Source organism: Scyliorhinus canicula, chromosome 17, assembly GCF_902713615.1.
Source record: "Scyliorhinus canicula chromosome 17, sScyCan1.1, whole genome shotgun sequence".
Classification (NCBI taxonomy): Eukaryota; Metazoa; Chordata; class Chondrichthyes; order Carcharhiniformes; family Scyliorhinidae; genus Scyliorhinus; species Scyliorhinus canicula.
In genome coordinates, this window is record NC_052162.1 from 14,907,331 (window position 1) to 14,932,616 (window position 25,286).

Sequence of the window (25,286 nt, forward strand, 5' to 3'; positions counted from 1 at the left end):
GTCGCTGATGCTGTGATAAGCATATCCGACTGACTCAGCCATGTCTGAGTAGTATTCTTTGAAAACCAAATCATCTTGGTTGGATTCATCTACCACGAGTTGGTTCGTGTTGTACTTTGCGACCGTGTCGCTGATGCTGTGATAAGCATATCCGACTGACCCAGTCAGGTCTGAGAGGTAATCGTCGAAAAACAAATCATCTTTTGTTGTATCGGAATTCTTTTTGTTCGCTTCACTGTGTGTGGTGAAGGCAGCTTTTTCCAAGGTTTTGTGCAAGTTGTTTTTCACTGTTGGTTTAAGTTCAGGCGTTTTTCTGTGTTCTGAGGCAAGAAAATTTGGTTTTACCACTTTAAGTGTCTTGTTTTCAATTTTCGGGCATTTCCCTTTTAAGTGGGCGTGGTCAGGATTCTCAGACGTCATGACGTCACGCGTTGGAACGACTTGCACATGCGCAAATCGGCTTTCTTTCCTTGTGCGGTTCGGTGTCCATTGCGCATGCGCGGCTTGCGCATGCGCATGACGGTCCGCGACGAAGACTTTTTTTGACTGCGCATGCGCGGCTTGCGCATGCGCATAACGATCGGCGCCGCGATCTTTTGTAAACTGCGCATGCGCGACTTCCGGTTCCGGCGCATGCGCGACTTCCGGTTCCGGCGCATGCGCAGACGCGATTTGTAGTTCTTTGTTTACCATAGACTGCAAAATGTGCTCCGACGCCATTTTATCGCGGATTTCAGCGTTTTTTCTTTCTAAAAGTTGTAAGTTACCTTTTCTTTCCGATCTGGACTGGATTTCAGCGTTTTGGCTTTGTGAAAAATTCCTGTTATTTCTTCTTTTTGATCTGTACTGTGCATTCGCAATTTCCTGATCTTTTTGTGATTTTTTAAGTCTTGCATCACTCAGTCTCTGTGCAGGTTGGACTGTGAGCATGCCTTGCTGTTCAAATTTCCCACAGTACTCTTCAAATTTGTTTAGTAACGTTTGTAAGCTGTTCCTGTCTTCACCTTTTGAGTATTTAAATCCATTATACACTTTCCTATTGACAGGCCCTTCGATGAGAATTGCTATTTTAATTTTGTCTGAGGCGTCTGCTACATCATTAGCTATGAGATAAAAATCGAACATATGTTTAAACCTTTTCCAGACATTTCTTACATTACCAGTCGTGTCCAGCTGAGGTGGGTATCCATACCACATCCTCGAATCAGCGATGTCTTCCCAAGTCAAATGTGCAGTAGGAGATTTCCATGCCATTCTTGGTTGAGATTTCCATGCCATTTTGTGCTTTCTGTATCTGCAGCTGAGTTGTCCTGTCATAAGCGTCTGAAATCACTCCTAGGTACCATGTGTTGTTCCTCGTGTCTTAATAAAGCTCGCAGTCTCAAGTGTGGAGAAGATGCTTTATTGTGGGTTCGTTCAGTTTCCAGAGCTCGACCTAGAACTACCTTCCAGTGCTAACTACCAGCTTTGCTTGCCGTGTCCTGCTTATCAGCCCGCCTGCTGTGAAGAGTGTGTCCTCACTTCCTGTCCTGATGTATTTATATGGCTCTCCCGTGCTCCCTCTAGTGGTCGCTCAGTTGTGTTGCATCTGGTTAACTTGTGATCACCACACCATTTACATTCTGCTGGATGTGATTTCAGAGATCTGCCTGAATCCACGGGATCCTCGCGCAGAAATCCAGATTGTGCCAACCGAGCAAGTCAAAGCAAAGGGGAAGTTGCCTGACATTAAGTACAACTTCATCACAAGGTACTCTTCCAGTATTAGATTCTATTTGACATTGACTGATATTGCACCTTGCTGTATGCGTGAAGCCATACCCTTGTATTTTCATGTTTCCAAATTTGCGGTAAAACTTAACAATTAGCAGGTTGCAACGCAGTCTGCAGTGAGATATGGTCACCCTCAAGTTATAAATTGTTATGTGGTGTACCTGGGTTTAAAGAGATATTTCCCTTTAGCATCTGGCTGTGACGTGGCTTCTATTCATTCAACAAGCTGCATTTATTTTGGAGATCGTCTACGTGCTGGTTCAGAACGTTATCCAGTGACCATTTTTTGTCTTTGCCCTTTCTTCGTCACAGTCTGCCCAGCTGGAGTGGCAGAATTTTAATGAAAGAGGTGGATAGTCCTGGCACCTACGGATGAAGCAGTTAATCAACAATATTAAAGTGGCGCCTCATTATGCCCTCAGGATCACAATACTGTTACAGTACGCAAGGAGACCATTCAGCCCGTCGTATTCATGCCATTCCCCTGCCATCTCCTGATAGCCCTGCAGATTCTTCCTTTCAGATAATAATCCAGTTCCCTCTCAAAAGCCTCGACTGAATCTGCCTCCACCCCACTCACGGGCAGCGCACGCCAAACCCAAACCACTCGCTGTGTGAAAAAGATTTCCTGTACTTCACCATTGCTTCTTTTCTCAACTGCCTTAAATTTGTGCCTTCTCGTTCCTGATTGTTTAACTTCATGTGAAATTTCTCTCTCTCTGCTCTGTGGCGACACGGTGGCACCGTGGTTAGCACTGCTGCCATGCAGCGCCAGGGTCCCGGGTTCAATTCCAACCTCAGGTGACTGCCCGTGTGGAATTTACACATTTTCCCTGTGTCTGCGTGGGTTTCCTCCGGGTGCTCCGGTTTCCTCCCTCAGTCCAAAGATGTACAGATTAGGTGGATTGGCCAAAATTGCCCCTTGGTGTCCAGGGATATACAGTTTAGGTGGGGTTATGGGGATAGGGCGGGGGAGTGGACCTAGATAGGGGTGCTCCAGAGGGTCGGTGCTGACTCGATGGGTCAAATGGCCTCATTCTGCACTGTAGAGATTCTGTCTAGATCACTCATGATTTTGAAGAGATCTGTAAAATTCTTCTCCCCTCAACCTAAATTCTCCAATCTACCCATGTAACTGAAGTTCCTCAACCTTAGAAACATTCTCATGAATCTGTTCTGCAAGAATATCCCAAAATGTTTGACAACCTGCCTGTTTGCAGTGTCGTCATTGCCGCTACGTGGGCAAACTTTGCAGAGCAGCAAGGACTTTCAAAACAGCGAATGGAATAATTGGTGTTGTTTTTGTTATGGGCGACATATCAGACAGCCTCCTGATGTTAAGGGTCTTCCGGGGTAGGGATGACTATACAGAATACGAGCTCCCCCGATAACAATACTTGGCTGTGTATAAATAGAGTTGGCCAGTAAGGCACCAACTCGAGAAGACCCCGTAGGGAACTACTGGAGCTGTAAGAAATAGTTATTGGTGATCTCTTGGTTCAGATAGACAGATTTTTAATCAGTGAGGGAATCAGGTTAACGCGGATAAGGCGGGAAAGTGGAATTGTGAATTATCACATCAGATCAGTTGTGATCTCATTGAATGGCACAGCAGACCCGTTGGGCTGAATGGCCTACTTTTGTTCCTATATCCTATGATTGTATGGATCTTCCACACCCAGCTGAACAGGCAGCTGGGATCTAACGCATCTCTAACCCAGGGCACTTCTGACACTGTTAGCACTTCTGCAAGATTGCATGGACTAGCCATCCTGGGCGATTGCTTAGATCCCAAACTCTATGGGGACACGATAGTCTGGTGGTTGCGTTGGCAATAATTTGTGACCAGCCTTTCTTCCTCAATGCCCTCGCCCGCTTCTCTACTTTACTTCTAATCTACGTTCTTTTGCAAACCTTGGCTTTGACGTTTGCACACTATCCAACTTTTACACAGAGGAGATATCCGTTCAGTTGTTGCTGCTAACTGGACCGGTTATTAGGAAATTTACCGCCAGGTTAATGGCAATTCCGTCTTTGTTGTGTCAATGATATTAGGATATAATGAACCACTAAAGACGTAACACTAAACATTTCTCTGTATTGAACTACACCCGCCAGCGATCTCGCCAGCTCACTGTATTCTGGCAATAACGCAATCCATTCTAGGTGTGGCCTTGAGGGATGTTTCACCTTGATTTATCTCTTTAGACTGGAGCTGGATAAACTGCCAGATGGTTACACGTGCGATGTCATCGGAGTTGTCACCTTTGTGGGAAGATGCCAAAGAATAAGAAGGGAAGGTAATCTTTCAAAGCTCCGATGATGGTAGAAATACAGCTTTGTGACAATAATTAAAAGTCTGTTTAACTTGCTTTCCCCCTTTACTGTGGATGCAGATGGTAGTGGGAATTTCTACCTGTACCGCTGGGTTCATGCTGTAGATGGCAGCACCGAGCAACCTTTTATCCTTGAAGTGTTTGCAACTTCCCAGCCAGAAACATTTCAACAGATTGACCCAAGTAAGTAATGTTTTGCCTTTCAGTAATTTGATTACTTAACTAACCTGATTACCAACAAAAGCAACGCACATTTCTATGGTACTTTAACTATAACTTGCATCACCCTTACCACAACAGCGTGTATTTATACAAAAGCGAAATAGTGCGGATGCTGAAACTCTGGAATAAAGACGGCTAATAGTGAATTTTCTCAGTTGATCAGCCAGTGTCCGTGCTGAGAGACAGAGGGTTAATGTTTCAGCTGGGTAACGTTTCACCAGAACTGGATAAAGTTTGAGGAAAGGTAATTGACCTGAAAAGTACTTTCTGTCTCCACCGGAGCTGCCAGACCTGCTGAGTGTTTCCAGTATTTTCTGTTTGAACTGGTATTTATATATTATCTTGAATGTGAACACAGGAATGTGACGGTCAGGCAGGGTTGCACATGGGAGAGTCGAGGCTTGTATAGTCTTGATGAGGTTAATTTCACTATACCCAAAGAATTTGATGATAACTGAACCGAACACAGTGGAAACCTTATAATGATCATAGATGTTTACAGCACAGAAAATACCCTTCTGCCCATCCCATCTATGCCGGTCAAAAATGACCACCAATTATTCTAATCCCAGCACATGGGGCGGAATTCTCCTCTCCCGGGAAAAATCGGGAAGGCCGTCGTGAACTCGGCCGAGTTTCACGACGGCCTCGGAGGCCGCTCCTCTCACCGTATTCACCCCCACCTGGGGGGCTAGGAGCGGCGCTCCGTAACGCTCGGCCGCCGGGCCTTGACGCTTGCATCAAGGTGGCGCGGCGAGAATGACGCGATGGCGGCGCCTATGTGACGTCAGCCGTGCATGCGCAGGTTGACCGGCTCCAACCCGCGCATGCGTGGCCGACGGCTGACGGCTCAAACCCGCGCATGCGCGGTGGGTGTCTTCCCCTCTGCTGCCCCGCAAGACGTGGCGGCTTGATCTTGCGGGGCGGCGGAGGGGAAAGAGTGCGTCGCTTTGAGATGCCGGCCCGACGATCGGTGGGCACCGATCGCGGGTCAGTCGCCTCCCGAGCACGGTCCCCTCTCCGCCCCCCACAAGCTTCAAACGTGCCTTTGGCGCCCATGTTCACAACGGCAGCGACCAGCTGTGGTTGCCGCCGTCGTGAAACGGTCGCGAATGGCAGGCCGCTCGGCCCATCCGAGTCGGAGAATCGGCAGTCGCTGTGAAAAACGGTGAGCTGCGATTCTTCCGAGTGGGGGGGGGGGTGGGAGAATCGCGGGGGGCGCCAGGGGGGCGTTAAATGAGTCGCCCGGCCCTCCCGCGATTCTCCCACCCGGCGTGGGGAGAGGAGAATCGCGCCCATGGTCTGCAGCATTTTATAACTTGGCATCGCTAGTGCACATCTAAATACTTCTTAAATGTTATGAGGGTCTCTGCCTCCACCACCCTTGCAGGCAGAGAGTTCCAGACTCGCCCTCTGGGTGAAAAGGTTTTGCCTCTCATTCCCTCGAAACCATCTGTCCCTTCCCTTAAATCTACGGCCCCTGGTTATTGATCCCTCCACCAAGGGGAAAAATAGCTGAGATTATAAGTTGTTGGACTGAAATGAGGAACTTAAATGAGACGAGAACACAAGAGAGTTGTAGTTTTGCCCTTTTGGACAGCACGGTAGCATGGTGGTTAGGACAATTGCTTCACAGCTCCAGGGTCCCAGGTTCGATTCCCGGCTTGGGTCATTTCTGTGCGGAGTCTGCACGTTCTCCCCGTGTGTGCGTGGGTTTCCTCCGGGTGCTCCGGTTTCCTCCCACAGTCCAAAGATGTGCAGGTTAGGTAGATTGGCCATGATAAATTGCCCTTAGTGTCCAAAATTGCCCGTAGTGTTGGGTGAGGTTACTGGGTTATGGGGATAAGGTGGAGGTGTTGACCTCGGGTAGGGTGCTCTTTCAAAGAGCTGGTGCAGACTCGATGGGCCGAATGGCCTCCTTCTGCACTGTAAATTCTATGATTATTATTTTTTGCTTCAACACTGCAGAGGCGGTAGGCAAATTCAAATCTCACAAACCAGCAGGAGTCACATACACAACTGTTTGCACAGAACACTGAGGAACATGTGAATGAGGGGCAGACACAGGCCACTTGACCCCCTTGAGCCTGCTCCACCATTCAACGAGATTGTGGCTGGTCTGATTTGAACCGCAACTCCACATTCCTGCCTCCCCCTCCCCACAGCTTTTCACCCCCTTGTTTGTCGCAAATCTATCTACCTCTGGTTTAAAGATTTTCCACGGCCCTGCCTCAACCACCTTTTTGAGGAAGAGAGCTCCAAAGCCTCTCAACCCTCCGAGAGAATGTTTCGCTCCTCATCTCTGTCCAAAATGGACGACCCCTTCATTTGAAACAGTGACCCCCCCCCGAGTTCTAGGTTCTCCCATGCAGCCAAGCTTGTACATGTGACATACAACCTGCCACCAGCCCTGTCACAAAGTAAGCATGCAGGGAGCAGAGTAGGGACGTGGAGAACAATTTTTTAAAGAAACGGAACATCAGTGTGGCACATTGGTGCAGTGGTTAGCACTGCTGCCTCACAGTGCCAGGGACCCGGGTTCAATTCCGGTCTCGGGTGACTGTCGATGTGGAGTTTGCGCATTCTCCCCATGTCTGCGTGGGTTTCCCCGGGCGCTCCGGTTTCCTCCCACCAAGGATACGCAGGGTCGGTGGATTTGCCATGTTAAATTGCTCCTTCGTGTCCAAAAGGTTATGTGGGTTTTCGGGGATAGGGTAGGGGAGTAGGCTCAGGTGGGGTGCTCTTTCGGAGGGTCAGTGCAGACTCGATGGACCTCCTTCTGCTCTGTAGGGATTCCGTGATTCTAATGTACGGTGCAGCAGGCATCAGAGCCCGAGGAAGCTAATTTGGCAACAGAACATTAATAATTTCAGAGAACCGCTGGACCGTCAGTAGCTGGTATCAGTGAATTAATAAAATTACAGTCCATGCCCCCTAGGTTTCCTGAGGACTTGTGCGCAAAAGGCAAGGCTGACTCTCCAGTCCAGTAGTGAGGGAGTGCTGCAACATCAGAGGTGCTGTGTATCCAGATCATCTGTTAAACCAAGACTGCTCTATGTTATAAAAGATTTCAGGGTACAATTTTGAAGAAGAGCAAGAGAATTATCTCCAGTGTTCTGGCCGATATTTATCTTGAGAAATGGGTTCTCTGGTTATGATTACGTTGCTGTTTGTGGGAGCTTGTTGCACACAGGTTGAGTGCTGTGTTGCCTACGTTACTCCACTTCAAAGCAAGCAGGTTATAAAGTGCTTGAAAGAGAGCCCTGTGATCATGAAAGACGCTATATAAATGCAAATCAATCTTTCTTATTTCCATGCAACTAATTCATTAACCGGTAAAACAGCAATTCACTGTTTATCCTTTCAAAAACCGTGCACGGTTTTGTAAACTCCGATCACGTCGTTCCTTAGGTGTTCCAGTGAAAAGAGACACAGTTTTTTGACCCTTTCTACACAATGTCAGTTCGAATTATGAGTGAATCTTCCCTCACTTTTTCCATTGTTATAAACTCCTTCCTATGATGGGAGGCCCTCAGAGCCTAGCATTATTTCATCTGTGGCCTGACCGAGATCTTGCACAAATTTGCCTTGACAGTATTTGTTTTATATTCAGGGCCCCCATCTGTCAACCCACATTCCCATTCGCCTCTTTCTTTGTTACCTTTTCTACCTGCATTGGGGAGACAGTGGCGCAGTGGTTATGACACTGGACTGGTAATCCAGATGCCCAGGCTAATGCCCTGGGGACCCACGTTCAAATCCCACCTCAGCAGCTGGTGAAATTTAAATTCAATTACTGGATCCAGAATATGAAGCTATTCTCGGTAATGGTGACCAAGGGCCGTCATCGATTGTTGTAAAAGACCATCTGGTTCATTAATGTCCTTTAGGGAAGGAAATCTGCCGTCCTTACCTGGTCTGGCCTACATGTGACTCCAGACCCACAGCAAGGTACTTGATTCATAACTGCCCCTGAAATGATTCAGCAAGCCAAGGGCAGTTATGGATGGGTAACAAATTCTGGCCTTAGCAGCGACACCCACATCCCATAGAAGGATCCCATGGGCGGCAGGATAGCACAGTAGTTAACATTGTTGCTTCGTAGCTCCAGGGTCCCAGGTTCGATTCCCGGATTGGATCGCTGTCTATGCGGAGTAAGCACGTTCTCCCCGTGTCTGCGTGGGTTTCCTCTGTGTGCTCCGGTTTCCTCCCACAAGTCTCGAAAGACGTGTTGTTAGGTGAATTGGACACCTCAGAGGCGCCGGAATGTGGTGGCTAGGGGCTTTTCACAGTAACTTCATTGGAGAACAAAGAAAATTACAGCACAGGAACCTTCGGCCCTCCCAGCCCGCGCAGATCCAGATCCTTTATCTAAACCTGTGGCCTATTTTCCAAGGATCTACTTCCCTCTGTACCCCACCTGTTCATATATCTGTCTCGATGCATCTTAAACGATGCTATCGTGCCCGCCTCTACCACCTCCGCTGGCAAAGCGTTCCAGGCACCCACCACTCTCTGCGTAAAAACCTTTCCACGCACATCTCCCTTAAACTCTCCCCCTCTCACCTCGAAATCGTGACCCCTTGTAACTGACACCCCCACTCTTGGAAAAAGCGTGTAGCTATCCACCCTGTCCATACCTCATAATTTTGTAGACCTCAATCAGGTCCCCCCTCAACCTCCGTCTTTCCAACGAAAACAATCCTAATCAACTCAACCTTTCTTCATAGCTAGCACCCTCCATACCAGGCAACATCCTGGTGAACCTCCTCTGCACCCTCTCTAAAGCATCCACATCCTTCTGGTAATGTGGCGACCAGAACTGCACGCAGTATTCCATATGTGGCCTAACCAAAGTCCTATACAACTGTAACATGACCTGCCGACTCTTGCACTCAATACCCTGTCCAATGAAAGCAAGCATGCTGTATGCCTTCTTGACCACTCTATCAACCTGCGTTGCCACCTTCAGGGTACAATGGACCTGAACTCCCAGATCTCTCTGTACATCAATTTTCCCCAGGACTCTTCCATTGACCATATAGTCCGCTCTTGAATTGGATCTTCCAAAATGTAGTGTTAATGTAAGCCTACTTGTGACACTAATAAATATTATAATTAGAATAAAGGGAAATAAAAATACTTTAGTGTCTGCACTGCTAGATCTTTTGAACATCATGTATAATAAGACATACCTTTTTAAGTAAATTTCCCCAAAACGCACCACATTTCTCTGCATTGACGTATACCCACCAGCAACCTCCCCAGTTCGCTCTCCTCTGCCACCATGCGCATCCTTCCTCGAGTCTGTCACTAATGTGGTCACTCCCGCCTCATACAGTGAGGTCTGTGTAGCAAACTCTCCACCACTCCATCCTCCTTTCAGACGCCAATGAAAAACCCACCCCTTTGACCCCACTTTTGATTACCCATCCCAGTAATTATTTCTTTGGGTTAGTGTCATTCGGAATATGGTCCACGATCTTGTCATGTGCCTTGGGACATTTGACTGCCTTCAAGGTGCTGGATAAATGCAGATTCATGAAGGTGCTTAGAACCAGAAACATGAACCCTGACCCACAAGTGCTGATTCTGTGAATGGTGAATATGAGCTTATACAGACATTGAGAAAAAGGGAATTTTGTTTTTTGAACGTTTGGCCCATACTCCGCAGCCCGAATGCAGGAGAGGCGACAGCTAAATTTGTAGTGGGATTGACTTTAAAATTAATATTGAAGTCAAGTTAGAGAAAGTTAGAGAAAAGCAACCCACCACCTGTCTCGGCATATTCAGTTGAGGTTCCACCTACCCCACAAGTCAACATAAAATATCCAGTGTCACCAATTCAATGGAGAACAGAGGAGTAATCCTAATGTCTTGGTCAATAACTATCCCTAAGACAACATCAAAAAGAAGATTAGAGTATTCAGTCACTGCCAGATTAGTGTTTGCAGGAACATCCTGCTGGCATGGGAGTATTCCTTTTAGAAATGTTTTTGTCTTATCACATGGCTTCAGTGATGTCATTGTGTGGGTGGAGCTGGGCTGTGGCTCTGTGAGTTTTTACTTTCGCTTTGGGTTTTGGACTGGTTTTGAACCGCACAGGTTGTAAGAAGTGTCTCTCTATCTTCATTTTAAAAGCTGTTTCCAGACTGCTTGGTAACTTAAAAGAGATGATTGCTTTCTGGAAGGAATTCAAACCTGCTGTTTGAGATGGGGAACAGAGTATCAATAACAAGTCCTATACCAGTGAGAATGCCTTGTGCTGGGCCACATCTTTGAAAAGAGACTTCTCGGCGGAATTCCCCGACCCCCCGCAGGGTCGGGGAATCATCCAGGGCCAGCTTAAATCCCGCCCCCACCGTGGGCGGAATTCTCCGCCACCCGGGAATCGGCGGTAGCGGGAATTGCGCCTCGCCAATCGGCAGGCCCCCCGCGCCAATCGGCGGGCCCCCCGCGGTGATTCTCCGGCATGCGATGGGCCGAAGTCCCGCCGCTGTCAGGCCTCTCGCGCCAACGTAGTTTAAACCACCTCTGTGCCGGCGGGATTGGCGGTGCGAGCGGGCCCCCGGGGTCCTGGGGGGGGGGGGCGCGGGGTGATCGGACCCCGGGGGGTGTCTCCACGGTGGCCTGGCCCGCGATCGGGGCCCACTGATCGGCGGGCGGGCCAGTGCCGTGGAGGCACTCTTTTTCTTCCGCCGCCGCCACGGCCTCCACCATGGCGGAGGCGGAAGAGACCCCCGCCACCGCGCATGCGCCGGTGGTGACGTCAGCGGCCACTGACGCTCCGGCGCATGCACAGACTCACGCCGACTGGCGAAGACCTTTCGGCCAGCCCCGATGCCAATCGGCGTGGCGCCAAAGGCCGTTGGTGCCAGTCGGCGGAGCGGGAGCCACTCCGGCGCGGGCCTAGCCCCTAAAGGCGCGGAGAATTCCGCACCTTTGGGGAGGCCCGACGCCGGAGTGGTTGGCGCCACTCCGCTACGCCGGGAGCCCCCGCCCCACCGGGGAGGGGAGAATTTCGCACCTGGTTTTACTTGGATTTTGTTATTGAATTGGAGCAGTTAAGGGGGAATTCATTTAGGGTTATATATAGATTACTGTAGCTGTGTGAGGTCTTTGTGTTTATAATTGATAAAATTTCTCACTGTGTGTGTTTATACAAATGTTAACTAAATTCTTAGAGAGCTTGTTTTTTTTATTAAAAGCGCCTAAGAACTCTGTTGAATGACACCTGAAGGGCAGGCTCCTGTGCTCAACTTAGCCAAAGTCAATAAACTGTTATAGGTCAGGTGAACTCCATATTATACTTTGGTGTTTTCTAAACCCTGGCCCGGAGCACTGCGGTCAAATTGGCCGTCACATTTCCTTTGTTCCGATCCTCACCGAGCACGCTCGTGTACCTGGGGTGCTGTGTACATGGGACTCCATCCACTTATGCATATGTACCTTTTCCTCACAGTGACCTACTTGGTGTGTACCCAGATGAGGGTAGTCCGAGAATTCCGACCTGGTGGAACAACGACCAGTGTTCCTTACCTCACAACCTCCAACGAAAGTCAGATATCTATAACAGGTGGGTTATGTCACCTTTCATCTCTGTGCATAGGTAAGGAACTTGCGGAGTTTGAAGACTTTGGCTCGACATGTAGCTGTGCCACTTTTCTCTGTAAATTCTGCCTTGCTCGTGTGTGTGTGTGTGTGTGGGGGGAGGGGGGGGGGGGGGGGGGGGGATTGTTTGTTCCTCAGCCCTTAGCGAATCTGAAACCTGCCAATGACTGTACTGTCTCTAAACTGTGACTCAGCAGTCTGTGTTATTCTGCAGCGGTGACTATTTTAATCAGCCTCTGTTCAGAGTGACTTTATACTGTCCTTTGCACACAGCTCTGCTGTCCAGCTAGTGCAGCACACAGATATTAAAAATAAATGGCAGAGCATGAATAGAACCCTGTAATTTAATCATAGGATTCAAGTGACTCGCAATTCATTTGAGCTTCCCTCTGGTGGGGCCCTGTTGTCATTTGAAACCTGGAGGAGTAAATTGCACACTAATTATTCCCATTCATCCACAATCCTTTGTGTTTCCAGAAGGCTGATATCCTGTTCAACAGTGAAGTTTTAAAACAGTGAAATGCGCCAGTAAAACAGCGGCGAAAGCTTTGGGAATTAATCACTTTGGTTTGACGTTTTGCCTGCCTTGACGAACCCAAGTAATTACGTATGAATAATTATCCTCCGTTGATTATATCCTTCGCCCCCTCCTATTATCCACCTGCTGCTCCTTGGTGACTTGATCCGAAAATGCTGCATTAGTTTCCATGTGGACAATACCCAGCTGTACTCAACATCACCTCCCACAATCCCTCCTCTGTTGCTCCTTGTCTGACGTCCAGTACAGGATGAGCAGAAATGACCTCCAATTAATTGTTGGGAAGATCAAAGGCATTACCTCCCTATAAGCTCAGTTACCGAGCTCCCCGTTCCACCGCTCTCCTGGGCAACTGTCTGAGAATCAGCCACATGCTCACAAACTTATTGCCAAATTTGATCTCAAGATGACCACTTAACCATGCCATTGGTAAGATATCTAATTCCGCCTCGGTGGTATTGCCTGACTTCACCCCGACCTCCATCGGCTGCCAAAGTCCTCGTCCGTACCTTCATCATCTCTGGATTCTCCTATCGCAACAAACTCCCAGCTGGCCTCCCATCTTGTACTCTCTGTAAACTTGGGTTCATCCAAAGCTCTGCTGCCCAGATTCTAAGTCGCAACAGCTCCCCTTCCACTATCGGCCCTCGTGCTCGCTGACTTACACTGGCTTACACTGATTCCTAGGTCATGCAGCAACTTTTAAAATTTGCATCCTTGTTTTCAAATCCCCCAAAGACCTCGCCCCCCGCCCCATGTTGCTCTCATTCTGGCCTCAAGCAGTACGGTAGCATAGTGGTTAGCACAATTTCTTCACAGTTCCAGGGTCCCAGGTTCGATTCCCGGCTGGGTCGCTGTCTGTGCGGTGTCTGCACGTCCTCCCCGTGTCTGCGTGGGTTTCCTCCCACAGTCCAAAGATGTGCAGGTTAGGTGGATTGGCCATGATAAATTGCCCTTAGTGTCCAAAATTGCCCTTAGTATTGGGTGGGGTTGCAGGGTTACGGGGATAGGGTGGAGGTGTGGGCTTGGGTGGGGTGCTCTTTCCAAGAGCCAGTGCAGACTCGATGGGCCGAATGGCTTTCTTCTGCACTGTAAATTCAATGATTCTATGGGCTTTCGTGATTTTAATTGCTTCGCCATTAATTACTCTCGAGTATTCAGCTGCCTGGGCCCTCACCTCTGGAATCCACTCTTTGCCTCCTTTCCTTTATTTAAGATGCTCCCTAAAACTTGTCTCTTTGGTAAAGTTTTTGACCATCTGTTCTGATATTGCCTTCTGTGGCTCAGCGTTACATTTTGCTTGATAATGCTCGCGTAAAGTGCTTGGGATGCTTTCTTTTGTTAAAGATGTCATATAAGTACAGGTTGTCGTACAAGTTGCTGTTGGTGTCTCTTACAGAATCTCACAGAACATAAAGAGACTATTCAGTCCATTGTGTGTTTGTTGGCCCTTCGAAAGAGCTATTCATTTAGTTCCACTTTATCCACAATATCCTCTTGAAGTCTGTATCCAGGTCACTTTTGGAAGTTACTATTGACGCCAACATCTCTTCAGTGTACTCAAAATTTGCTGAATAAAGGAAAAATAATAAAATACTCACATCGTCCTGTTTCTTCAGCCCATCTTGAAAGAGTATTCACTTGTTACTCTCCTGTCATTGGAAACAGCATTTTTCAACTCAAATCCCCTCATAATTTTGAGCTTCTCTATTTAAATCTATCCTGAACTTTCTCTGCTCCAAAGAGAGCAATCCCAGCTTTTCCAGTGTCCCCATGTCACTGAAGTCTCTAATCCCCAGTACCACTCTCGGGAAGCTCCCCCACCTCTTCACTGTGGCAAAGGGGGAAAATGTTTGTGGGGCTTCCGAGTTCGGCAAGCTTCAAAGCTGTTATTACACTGATCTCCTTGGATCCATTCTGGCAACGCACCTCTTGTTGATTTTCAGGACGTCACAAAGGTCAGCCGTACACGCGGAATGAAAAGGTGCAGGGCTTCATACGGTGGATGAAAGGGCAGCAGGAGAAGGATGTGATGAAGAGGTCTGTAATTGGCGGCTACTATTCCTACCCTCCAGCCCCGAACCTATTTCAGGATTACTGTAAAAATCTTGACGGTAAGACTTGCTGCACGTTGAACTCCTCTGCACTGTCTGGGACTTCCTATCATACTAAATTAGCCTTATTAAGGAAAACGTGAAAGAACAGAGATTTAGCGCAGTTGACCAAGTGGAACATCCATCCAGGCTGGTCTCTGTGTATTAGCAGTAGGCACATGGTAGGTGGGGGGGGGGGGGGGGGATTGTGAATTTTAAAAGGGTGTGCTCTGACACTGCAGACGTCCCAGAATCTCACTTTTGGATTGTAAAGAATAGTCAGACAGGATTTCTTCAGGTAAACAAAGAACAGGTCAAATTTGTTGAAATTAATTCCCAAATTTAAATAAATATTGGATAAATGGTAACCACTATTCACGTTGCACACACTGGTACAAATGGCAGAGTGAGGATAACTGAAGGATTTTCTAGTTGGTGAAGAAGATGAAACAAAGGAATACATGATTAGCTGTCCATTGGTTGGTCTCTGTGTCGTGATTCCTCCTCGTGGCCGTTCGGCTCCGTTGTCTCCCTGGTTTGAGTTGTATTGAGCATTTCCACATTTTAGTCCCACAAAATCTTGGTTTGCAGTCGATCTCTCTTCTCAGGATGGTTCCGTTGCAAATCCAGGTACAATTGTTGAGAAAGAGAGATTGAGCAAACAGTTTTTGCAGCTTGTCTTCAGTACAGCATTCTGATCTCAACATTGCTTGGTAACGTCGTGCCTGAAAGTATCCTGCTGGCCGTATATTCCAGGGAAATTACATTAACATGATATGAAGGGAAATGTTTAATCCATGTCTCCTGCCGTCAATGCTGTCAGAATAGGTAATTGCATTTTGATACCTCGGGCGTGATCTGATGGTAAGGTTTCTGAGTGTCATTTGTGGCGGGTTAACCTGGGAGTTTCCTGTTGGCTCTGCCGGCGAGTTCCCCACCGTTATCTAACCACGCTTGGTCACTTTATGTGGGTCCTGGGGAATTTCTCACCGGTTTAGCCCACAGTAAGTGTGCAATTTAACCAAATTGGGAACTATGTTTCATCGAGAGCGCGTTTAGCCACATGTTTCCCTGCGCTTGCAGCGCAAAGAAACACAACGCTATCTAACGTGACTCCAGTTAGATTCCCTCAGCGGGCTATGCACAGCTGAGAAAGGCACTTAGTCCAGTTTCTCCCACTGAGAAGCATCGCTCACCAAAACACCTTCATGCAGGGAGAGATCGGGATGCCATTTTTAAATGCCACGGCGCAACCTCTTGAGGCACAAATATGGACAGCATTGTGGGGGGGGGGGGGGGGGGGCACCCAATGCTAATCATCTTCACCCTCCGCCATTTTTAGAAAATTCATGTACAGGGTGTGGGTGTTACCAGTAAGGCCAGCATTTAATTTCCATCCCTCACTGCGCTTTGAGAGGTTAGTAGTGAGATACCTTCTTGACAACTGAGTGACTAGCTAGACCCTTTCGGAGGCAGTTAAGAGTCAGCCACATTGCTGGGAGTCACATGTCGGCCAGACTGAGTAAAGACAGCAGATTTCCTTCACTAAAGAATATCAGTGAACCAGATGGGTTTTTATGGCAAAAGTGTAGCCTTGTGGCCACCATCACTGACATAGGCATCTTATCCCAGATTTATTTAATCAATTGAATGTAAGTTTTCCCAACGGCAATGGTGAGATTTGATCTTGAGTCGTAGTCGAGGTTTCTGGAATACCGAAATAAAAACAGAAACAGCTGGACAGGGTCAGCAGTGTAGGCAATGTCGTTGGAGAGAGAAACAGAGTTTCCTCTGGATTATTAGTCCAGTAACATTATCACTATGCTACCATTCCCATTTATTATTCACATAAAAATGGTTACTTGTGTTGTCACATACATTTAATAAAGGCATCGTTTTTGACAGATAATTCCTTGATCAGAAACCTGACTGGATCCTGCCAGCACTGAGAATGGCCAGGAGTGTTCCCCATATCAGAAAAGGCTGGTGTCAGGTGGGGAAAGTGGAATTAAAGCGATCAAAGGCAATGGAAGCTTTCTCCGCCACATAGCGCAGCACTTTGGATTATGAAAAGTTCAAGTCATGGGTTCCACAGCATATGGTTGGCAGGGTGGCTCCCAATTAGCTCCCAATTAGCCCGCCAACATAGAAGCGCGGCGATTGGGGCGCCACCTTTAAAGGCAAACCAGTTCATCCTGGAACCAGAGGTAATTATGCTTTTAAGCAGCAGGTCAGGATGTGACTTTGCAGTACATAATGTTTTTCCTATTTATTTTGTTCAATGCTTGGATTTACCTTTTGGGTGTTTGTGGTTTAAGCTCATGTCTGTAATGAGTTTTAATTCTCCAGCCGAGGCTATCTTCACCTCCGCCAGTGAACTGAAGAAGGAGATTGAAACTCTGCATTACCGAGAGCATAGGCGGATTCTCCTTCATGGAACCATCGCTGCCGTTGGATACATTTGCCATAGAAACTTAGCTGAGAGGCTGGGTGTGGAGCCAGTGCCGGTACGAGAAGTTACCTTCAGTCACCTCGAGGGCTAGGGTTGTGTCAGGACCTGCCTGCCTTGCAGTGGTATTTTGTGTTACTGTTGTTCACAATCATGTTCTTTCGAATCAGCAAACTGGCTCCCTTTTGTGTAACCTTTCGCAGGTTGTCGCGGGCTAGGCCAGACGTTATTGCCCAACCCTAATTGCCCTTTCGATGGTGGTGGTGAGCTGCCTTCTTGAACCGTTGCAGTCCATGTGGTGTAGGGACACCCACAGTGCTGTTAGGGAGGGAGATCCCTGAGGTGGGCAGCACGGGAGCACAGTGATTAGCACTGTGGTTTCACAGCGCCAGGGTCCCAGGTTCGATTCCCCGCTGGGTCACTGTCTGTGCGGAGTCTGCACGTTCTCCCCGTGTTTGCGTGGGTTTCCTCCGGGTGCTCCAGTTCCCTTCAACAGTCCAAAGACATGCAGGTTAGGTGGATTGGCCATGCTAAATTGCCCTTAGTGTCCAAAAGTGTTAGGAGGGGTTATTGGGTTACAGGGATAGGGTGGAAGTGAGGGCTTAAGTGGGTCGGTGCAGACTCGATGGGCCAAATGGCCTCCTTCTGCACTGTATGTTCTATGTTCCAGGATTTTGACCCAGCGATAGTGAAGGAATGGTGATATATTTCAAAGTCAGTGTGTGGTGTGTAGCTTGGCCGGCATCTGCTTTCCTTGTCCTTCTCGGGGTAAACCCGCCAGTTTGAAAGGTGCTGTAGAAGGCGCCTTGATGCAGTGCATCTTTGTCGAAGGTACACAATGCTGCAATTGTCATAGAGTCATCGAGGTCTACAGCATAGAAAGGCCCTTTGACCCATCGTGTCTTCCCCAGTCAATAACAATCACTAAGTATTCTGATCCCATTTTCCAGGACTTGCCCCATAGGCCTGAATGCCTTGGCATCGCAAGTGCACATCTGAATACTTCTTAAATGTTTTGAGGGTCTCTGCCTCCCCTACGCTTTCAGGCAGCGAGTTCCAGACTCCCACCACTCTCTGGGTGAAATTGTTTTTTCCTCACGTCCCCTCTAAACATTCTGCCCTTACCTTAAATCTAAGCCCGTTGGGCATTGATTCCTCCACCAAGAGGAAAAGTTTCTTCCTGTCCACTCAATTTCTGCCCCTCATAACTTTCTACATCTCAAACTTGTCCCCCTTAGTCTCCTCTGCTCCAAGGAAAACAAACCCAAATCATCCAATCTCTCCATAGCGAAAACTGTAACATCCTGGTAAATCTCCTCAACACCATTTCCAGTAATACCACATCCCTCCTAAAATGTGGATTCCAGAACTGCACACAGCACTCTAGCTGTGGCCGAACCAGCGTTTTGTACGTCGGTGTCAGTGGTGGAGAGAGTGAGTGTTTAAGTTGGTGGATGGGGTGCCAATCCAGCGAACTGCTTAGTCCCGGGTGGTGTTAAGCTTCTTGAGTGTTGTTAGAGCTGCAGTCATCCAGGCAGGTGGGAATATTTTACCACACTCCTGACTTGTGCCTTAAAAATGGTGGAAAGGCTATGAGGAATCAGGAGGTGAGTTACTTTCTGCTCTCTTGCTTTTGTGGCTTCCAGAATTTGTACGACAGGTCAAGTTCAGTTTCTGGTCAATGGTAACCCTCAGGATTTTGATGGTGGAGAACTCGGCAATGTGAATGTCATTGAATATCAAGAGGGGATAGTGAGATCCTCTCTTGTTGGAGATGGTCAGTTGCCTGGCACTTGTGTGCTGCAAATGTTACTTGCCACTTATCAGCCCAAGCATGAATGTGGTCGCGGCCTTTCTGCATATGAACACAGACAATATCTGAGGAGTGGCGAATGGTGCCGAGCATGGTGCAGTCCCTGAAGTCGCTTTCTTGACATAAGTGGTCTTGACAGCACTGAAGCGCCGGCGTATATTGTTCACACACCATGTTAACTCTTATTTCTAATCGATATAGGAAACACATCCTGCCTACGTTGAGATTAGTTCCTCTATTCATTGCAGCATTTATAGTATGTGGGCCTGATGTTGGCGTGTGATATGTTATAATGGGAAAGGCCAGTGTCTCCAGTTACATGTCACACTGCAAATACAGAACCTCCAACCAGTAAATGAGTTAGCTAGGCCAGCCCATCATTGAATTTTTTTCCTTACTGTTTGAGGGGTTTTTCCTTCCTCTCTCCCTGCCCCCACCATTTTCAAGTGTTTTAACATTAATTTTCAGGTTTTCTGCCCGATCAATCCAGGATCCCCTTTGTCCATTCAAGCGGCTGCCTGATTACTATTTTAGCTCTGGGCCATGGCCTGCTGACCTTCTACCAGCCCAGAATCTGTTGGGTCTGGCTGGAGTCTGAACATTGGGGCCTACTCTTTTGACATCCTTATTAGCAGGGTTCTTGAGTTAGAAGCACCTTGCCCTGTGGAACTGTTGGCCCAGCTGTGCAGTCAATCAAGTAACCTTAAATTTATCCTCCTCAGAAACAGGGGGCTCAAGGCAGAGTGCGCCCGGCCCCAGAGCAAGACAACGCCGTTTCAGCCTCAACTTCCGAAACGGTCAGACTTGGGGAAGGTCCAGAGAAAGACACCAATGTGAACAGGCTTCATGTACATCCAGTGAAAGACCATCCGAAGCACTCATTGCCGGTGCTGAATCACTATGCATTAAGGTATTGTACCCGAGAGAAAAGGATCATTTCTATCTAATTCCAATTACATCTTCTCAAGATAGGACCTTTCTCAGCTCCATCGAGCATTGCTCATGTAGATTTACGGGGTTTCCAACACTCCAGGATTGGTCTGGAGTCTCCCGGAATTTTTTTCATTTCCTTTTAAAAGCCTTTGCTTATTTCTGCAAAAGTATTGAAGCTGGAAGAAGGTCGGTTGATCAGGCAGGATGGTCAGAGGTGAAGGGCCATACGTTATAACATTCAGGAATACGCCGAGCCAAAGTGACACACTTGCATAAATCTCGCGTTGTGGGCCGACTGCCCTTTACCAACACTTGGTCCCGTTTTCTCAATGGAATCCAGATAGTTTCTGCCACGGGCAGAGCTGGTCACTCCTCAGTGCCAGTGTTATGGTTAGGTGGTCATTTGAAAATCTACCTCCATGATGTGCGTCATTGTTAGCTGGAGGTTCCCCTCCAGTCTGGGCCATCGAGATTCTGAAATCCATTGATGTGATAAAGTATCGGACTGGCCCATTTACGCTCCCGTGCGGCCCCCCCCCCCACCCCCTATCCTCCTTTCACTGTTGCTTTGTCAAAGAAAACAAAAGAAAGATCCTGCATTTATGAGAACAAAGAAAAGTACAGCACAGGAACAGGCCCTTTGGCCCTCCAAGCCTGTGCTAATCATGATGCCCTAACTTTTTAAAAAAACCTTCTGACCTTACTCAGTCCATATCCCTCTATTTCCTCCCTATTCATTAGCAACATTTAAGAGGCATCTGGATGGCATAATGTGCCTGCTTCCACCACATCCTCTGGCAACGTGTCCCAGGCTCCCACCCTTCTCTGCATGAGAAACCTACCCCGTACATCTCCCTTTAAACATCCCCCTCACCTTGGACCTGTGCCCCCTTTTAATTGACACTCCACCCTTGGAAAAAACCTCTGGCTATCCACCCTGTTAATGCCTCTCATATTGTGTAGACCATTATAAGGTCTCCCTTCAGCCTCCGTCTTTCCAGTGAAATAGAATCTTTCATAACCACAGGACGTCCCACAGTATTTCACTGCTAGTGAAGTACTGATTGAACTGTTGTATTGCAGCCACTTTGCCCGCCGCAAGCTCTCCCAAACGTCAGTGCGATAATAGCTGGGTCGTCTGTTGTTGTGATGTTGCTCCATCTCCACAGCCCCATAACCCCACCTGACCTACACACCTTTGGACTGTGGGAGGAAAGTGGAGCACCCGGAGTAAACCCACGCAGACACGAGGAGAACGTGGGTCAGACGGTGACCCAAGGCCAGAAATAAACCCCAGTTTCGGGCGCTGTGAGGCAGCAGTGCTAACCACTGGGCCTCCACACCGCCTATGTGGAGAGACAAGCAATGTTAACAGGATGAATTGTATCAAAATCCTTTCAGATGCTGAGGTTAAAAGTAACAACAACAACATTTAAGAAATTGTAGATTGTTGGTAAAATGGTGCTGTTTATTGTCTTTAAAAAAGACAAAATTCAATAAATACCTGCTACTTTACTGACCCATTATCATGAGTGGCACAGTGGTTAACACTGCTGCTTCACAGCGCCAGGGACCGGGTTCAGTTCCAGCCTTCAGTTTGCACATTCTCCCTGTGTCGACATGAATTTCCTCCGGGTGCTCTGGTTTCCTCCCACAGTCCAAAAATGGGTGGATTAACCTTGATAAATTGCCCCTTCATGTCCAAGGATGTACAGGTTAGGTGGAGTTACGAAGACAGGGTGGGGGAGTGAGCCAAGGTAGGGTGCTCTTTCAGAGGGTCGGTGCAGACTCGATGGGTTGAATGGCCTCCTTCTGCACTCTATGGATATGTCATGAAATGAAAATGAATGAAATTGAAAATCACTTATTGTCACAAGTAGGCTTCAAATCAAGTTACTGTGAAAAGCCCCTAGTCGCCACATTGTGGCGCCTGTTCAGGGAGACTGGTACGGGAATCGAACCCGTGCTACTGGCCTGCCTTGGTCTGCTTTCAAAGCCAGCGATTTAGCCCTGTGCTAAACCAGCTCCAGACCATTAAACTGGCAGTCATACTGACCGTGAAATTGAATTGCTAACACTTCTCTTTTTCAGGAGTAGGTATCCACTGCGAGATTTGCAAAAGACTTACTGCAGCAAATGGCAAGCGCACAAACCGCTCAGGTAGGTTTACACGCCTTCACAGTTTGTGGCTTGACCTCCCGCTAGCTTTATTGCACACACTCGCTTGCAGTGGCCAGGCAAACTAATGTCCGCTTTGTCATCCTTCAAATCAAGGGAGAAGTTGGCAGAGCCACAGAAGGGCGTGCTGGAGAGGGAGAAGCAAGCTCACAAGTCGAGAGCCCGGAAGAGGTTGGTGGACTGCTAACATCAGAATCTGTAGCCAGTGTAACGGTACTCGCACTTCAAAGGTAGTTGTTGCACGTTAAGTGCTGAGCGGTTGTGATGAGGCATTGCAGAAACGCAAGTCTGATCGTTCATTCGGACAGGAGTGGCCCATTCAGCCCCTTGAGCCTTTACCGTCATTAAATTTCATCTGATGACCCAAGCAGTTTCTTTATTGCCCACTTAGAATGTGGGCAGTGCTATAAGAGATGGCATTTGATATCCATCCCCAGTTTCCCTGAGAAAGTGACATTGTTTTTCTGTGTATTGATTGCTTATACAACTGGGTGGTGGGCTGTAGTTAGCCATATAGAGTGTGTCCTGAGTCACTATCCAGGCAGGGTAAGGAATGACAGATTCCCTTCCCTGTCAATGATCCAGTTCGGTTTTTAACGACAATGCCACGGTTTTCATCCTGGTTTTATTTCGGTGTTTGCCCACAAATAAACAGCTTTATTGAACTGAATGTCTCAGCTCGCCAGAGAGATGTTTAAATTCACAATCCCGAGGTTGCTAGTTTCAACCAGCGAAAGCCCAACTAAAAGAGTTTGAGCTGCCTGCAGTTTTGACAACCACCTAAACTGCTGGCGGTCTTTGTGAAGAAAGAACAAACTTGCACATTTCCATTTGCAAATTCAATTCACAATCTCAGGGAGGTTGCGTTGGCGCTGTAGAAAATACTGGTTTGACCACAGCTAGAGTACCAGGTGCAGTTCTGGTCGCCACACTAGATAAAGGGTGTGGTTGCACAAGAGCGGGTGCAGAGGAGATTCACCAGGATGTTCTGGTTAGACTGGGGTTGCTTTCCCTACGAGCAGAGAAGGCTGAGGGGGAATCTGATTGAGATGTACAAAATTATGAGGGATATAGATAAGGGGCGGAATTCTCCGCTCCCCACGCCGGCTGGGAGAATCGCAGGAGGGCCGGGCGAATCACGACACACCGCCCTGGCACCCCCCGTGATTCTCCCACCCCCCGCTCGGAGAATTGCTGCTCGCCGTTTTTCACGGCGACCGGCGATTTTCTGGCCCGGATGGGCCGAGCGGCCTGACGTTCCCGACCTGTTCACGCCGGCGGCAACCACACCTGGTCGCTGCCGTCGTGAACATGGCGCCAAAGGTTCGTTTGTGGCTTGTGTGGGGCGTGAGCACCACGGCCGTGTTCGGGAGGGGACTGGCCTGCGATCGGTGCCCACCGATCTTCGGGCCGGCGTCTCCAAGGGACGCACTCTTTCCCCTCCACCGCCCCACAAGATCAGGCCGCATCGTCTTGCGGGGCAGTGGAGGGGAAGACGGCAACCGTGCATGCGCGGGTTGGAGCCGGCCAACCTGCGCATGCGCGGCTAACGTCACTTAGGCGCCGCCATCGCGTCATTCTCAGCGTGCCGCTTTGACGCAAGCATCAAGGCCCGGCGGCCGTGTTTCACACAACACCGCTCCTAGCCCCCTGGGGGGAGGGGGGGTGGGGGGCGGGGAAGAGGTGAATAGGGTGCGAGGAGCAGCCTCCGACGCCGTCGTGAATCTCGGCCGAGTTCACGACGTCCTTCCGGATGCCGCGTGGGAGCGGAGAATCGCACCCAAGGTACTAGGAAGAAACCTCTCCCCTTAATAGAAGGGTCAATAACCAGGGGCATAGATTCAAGATCAGGCGCAGGAGATTTAGAGGGGATTTAAGGAAAACATTTTTTACCCAGAGGGTGGTGGGAATCTGGAACTCGCTGCCTGAAAGGGTGGTAGAGGCGGGAACCCTCACAACATTTAAGAAGCATTTAGATAAGCACTTGAAATGCCGTAGCGTACAGGGCTACGGACGAAGTGCTAAAAAATGGGATTAGAATAGATAGGTGCTTGATGGCTGGCACGCAAACACACTGCTGGAATGTGGGAAACATCACAATCAAATTTGCACACAGCACGATCCAGGTCTACTCCCTCGTGAATCCACATCGAATAGAATCCCTGCAGTGTAGGAGGAGGCCATTCGGCCCAATGGTTAAGCACCGTCCCTTGGAAAGAGCACCTTACTTAAGCCCAAGACTCCACTCAGTAACCCCACCTAACCTTTTAGAAACTAAGGGGCAATTTAGCATGGCCAGTCCACCTAACCTGCACGTCTTTGGACTGTGGGAGAAAACCAGAGCACCCGGAGGAAACCTACGCAGACACTGGGAGAAAGTGCAAACGCCACACAGACAGTGACCCAAGGCTGCAATTGAACCTGGGACCCTGGAGCTGTGACGCAGCAGTGTTAACCACTGTACCACTGTGCCGCCTTGTCATACCCGGCACAGTCCTTCCACTCACTCTGTAGCAGCGAGAGAAAGTCAACAGCACCTCATCTGTCAATCCCATGGACGGAGTAGCCTTGTTCTGTTCTGTAATTTCTGTGTTATTGCTGGTGCACCACTCACCGCCCTCCCTAACAGCACTGTAGGTGTACCTACACTACATGGACTGCAGCAGTTCAAGAAGGCAGCTCACCACCTTCTGGAGGGCAATTAGGGATGGTCAATAAATGCTGACCCAGCCAGTGACACCTCCCGCATGATCGAATATAAAAAACACTGACCTGCCAACTAACATCAGAAAAGATACCAAACAAGTGATGACAAGAGTCACGCATTCTACTGTGTCCAATGTAACACCCAAAGCAGTAGTGCAATTCGATCATTTCTATCAATCACCTTTCCGAATAATGTTCCCTAAATTGAGGTGAGAGTGACTGCCCTTGACATAAAGGCAACATTTGACCGAGGCACCAAGGAGCTCAAGCAAAACTAGAGTCAATGGGAATCAGGGGGGAAACTCTCTGCTGGTCATACCTGGCACAAAGGGAGATGGTTGTGGTGGTTGGAGGTCAATCATCTCAGCTTCACAACATCACTGCAGATGTTCCTCAGGTTAGTGTCCGAGGTCGTCATCTTCAGCTGCTTCACCAATGACTTCCTTCCATCATAAGGTCAGACGTGGGGGTGTTTGCGTATGACTGCACAATGTTCAGCACCATTCGCGACTCCTCAGATAGTGAAGCAGTCCATGTCCAAATGCAGCAAGACCTGGGCAATATCCAGGCTTGGGCTGACAACTGGCAAGTTACATTAGCACCACACATGTGCCAGGCAATGACCTTCTCCTAT

The 25,286-nt window shown here is 48.5% G+C and overlaps 1 protein-coding gene across 2 annotated transcripts in view; it reads left to right on the plus strand.

Moving 5' to 3' along the window:
• radx (RPA1 related single stranded DNA binding protein) overlaps positions 1–25,286 on the plus strand; it is a 59,349-nt gene that overhangs the window by 17,434 nt on the left and 16,629 nt on the right. Inside the window, exons 5-13 of one of the 2 annotated variants that reach the window (XM_038775704.1) lie at positions 1,642–1,750; positions 3,982–4,073; positions 4,170–4,292; positions 11,794–11,940; positions 14,427–14,594; positions 16,923–17,080; positions 19,558–19,745; positions 21,860–21,928; positions 22,043–22,117. In XM_038775704.1, coding sequence (XP_038631632.1) covers positions 1,642–1,750; positions 3,982–4,073; positions 4,170–4,292; positions 11,794–11,940; positions 14,427–14,594; positions 16,923–17,080; positions 19,558–19,745; positions 21,860–21,928; positions 22,043–22,117 — 1,129 coding nt within the window. The remainder of the gene's footprint in view (positions 1–1,641; positions 1,751–3,981; positions 4,074–4,169; positions 4,293–11,793; positions 11,941–14,426; positions 14,595–16,922; positions 17,081–19,557; positions 19,746–21,859; positions 21,929–22,042; positions 22,118–25,286) is intronic. The other variant, XM_038775705.1, reaches the window with a different exon arrangement.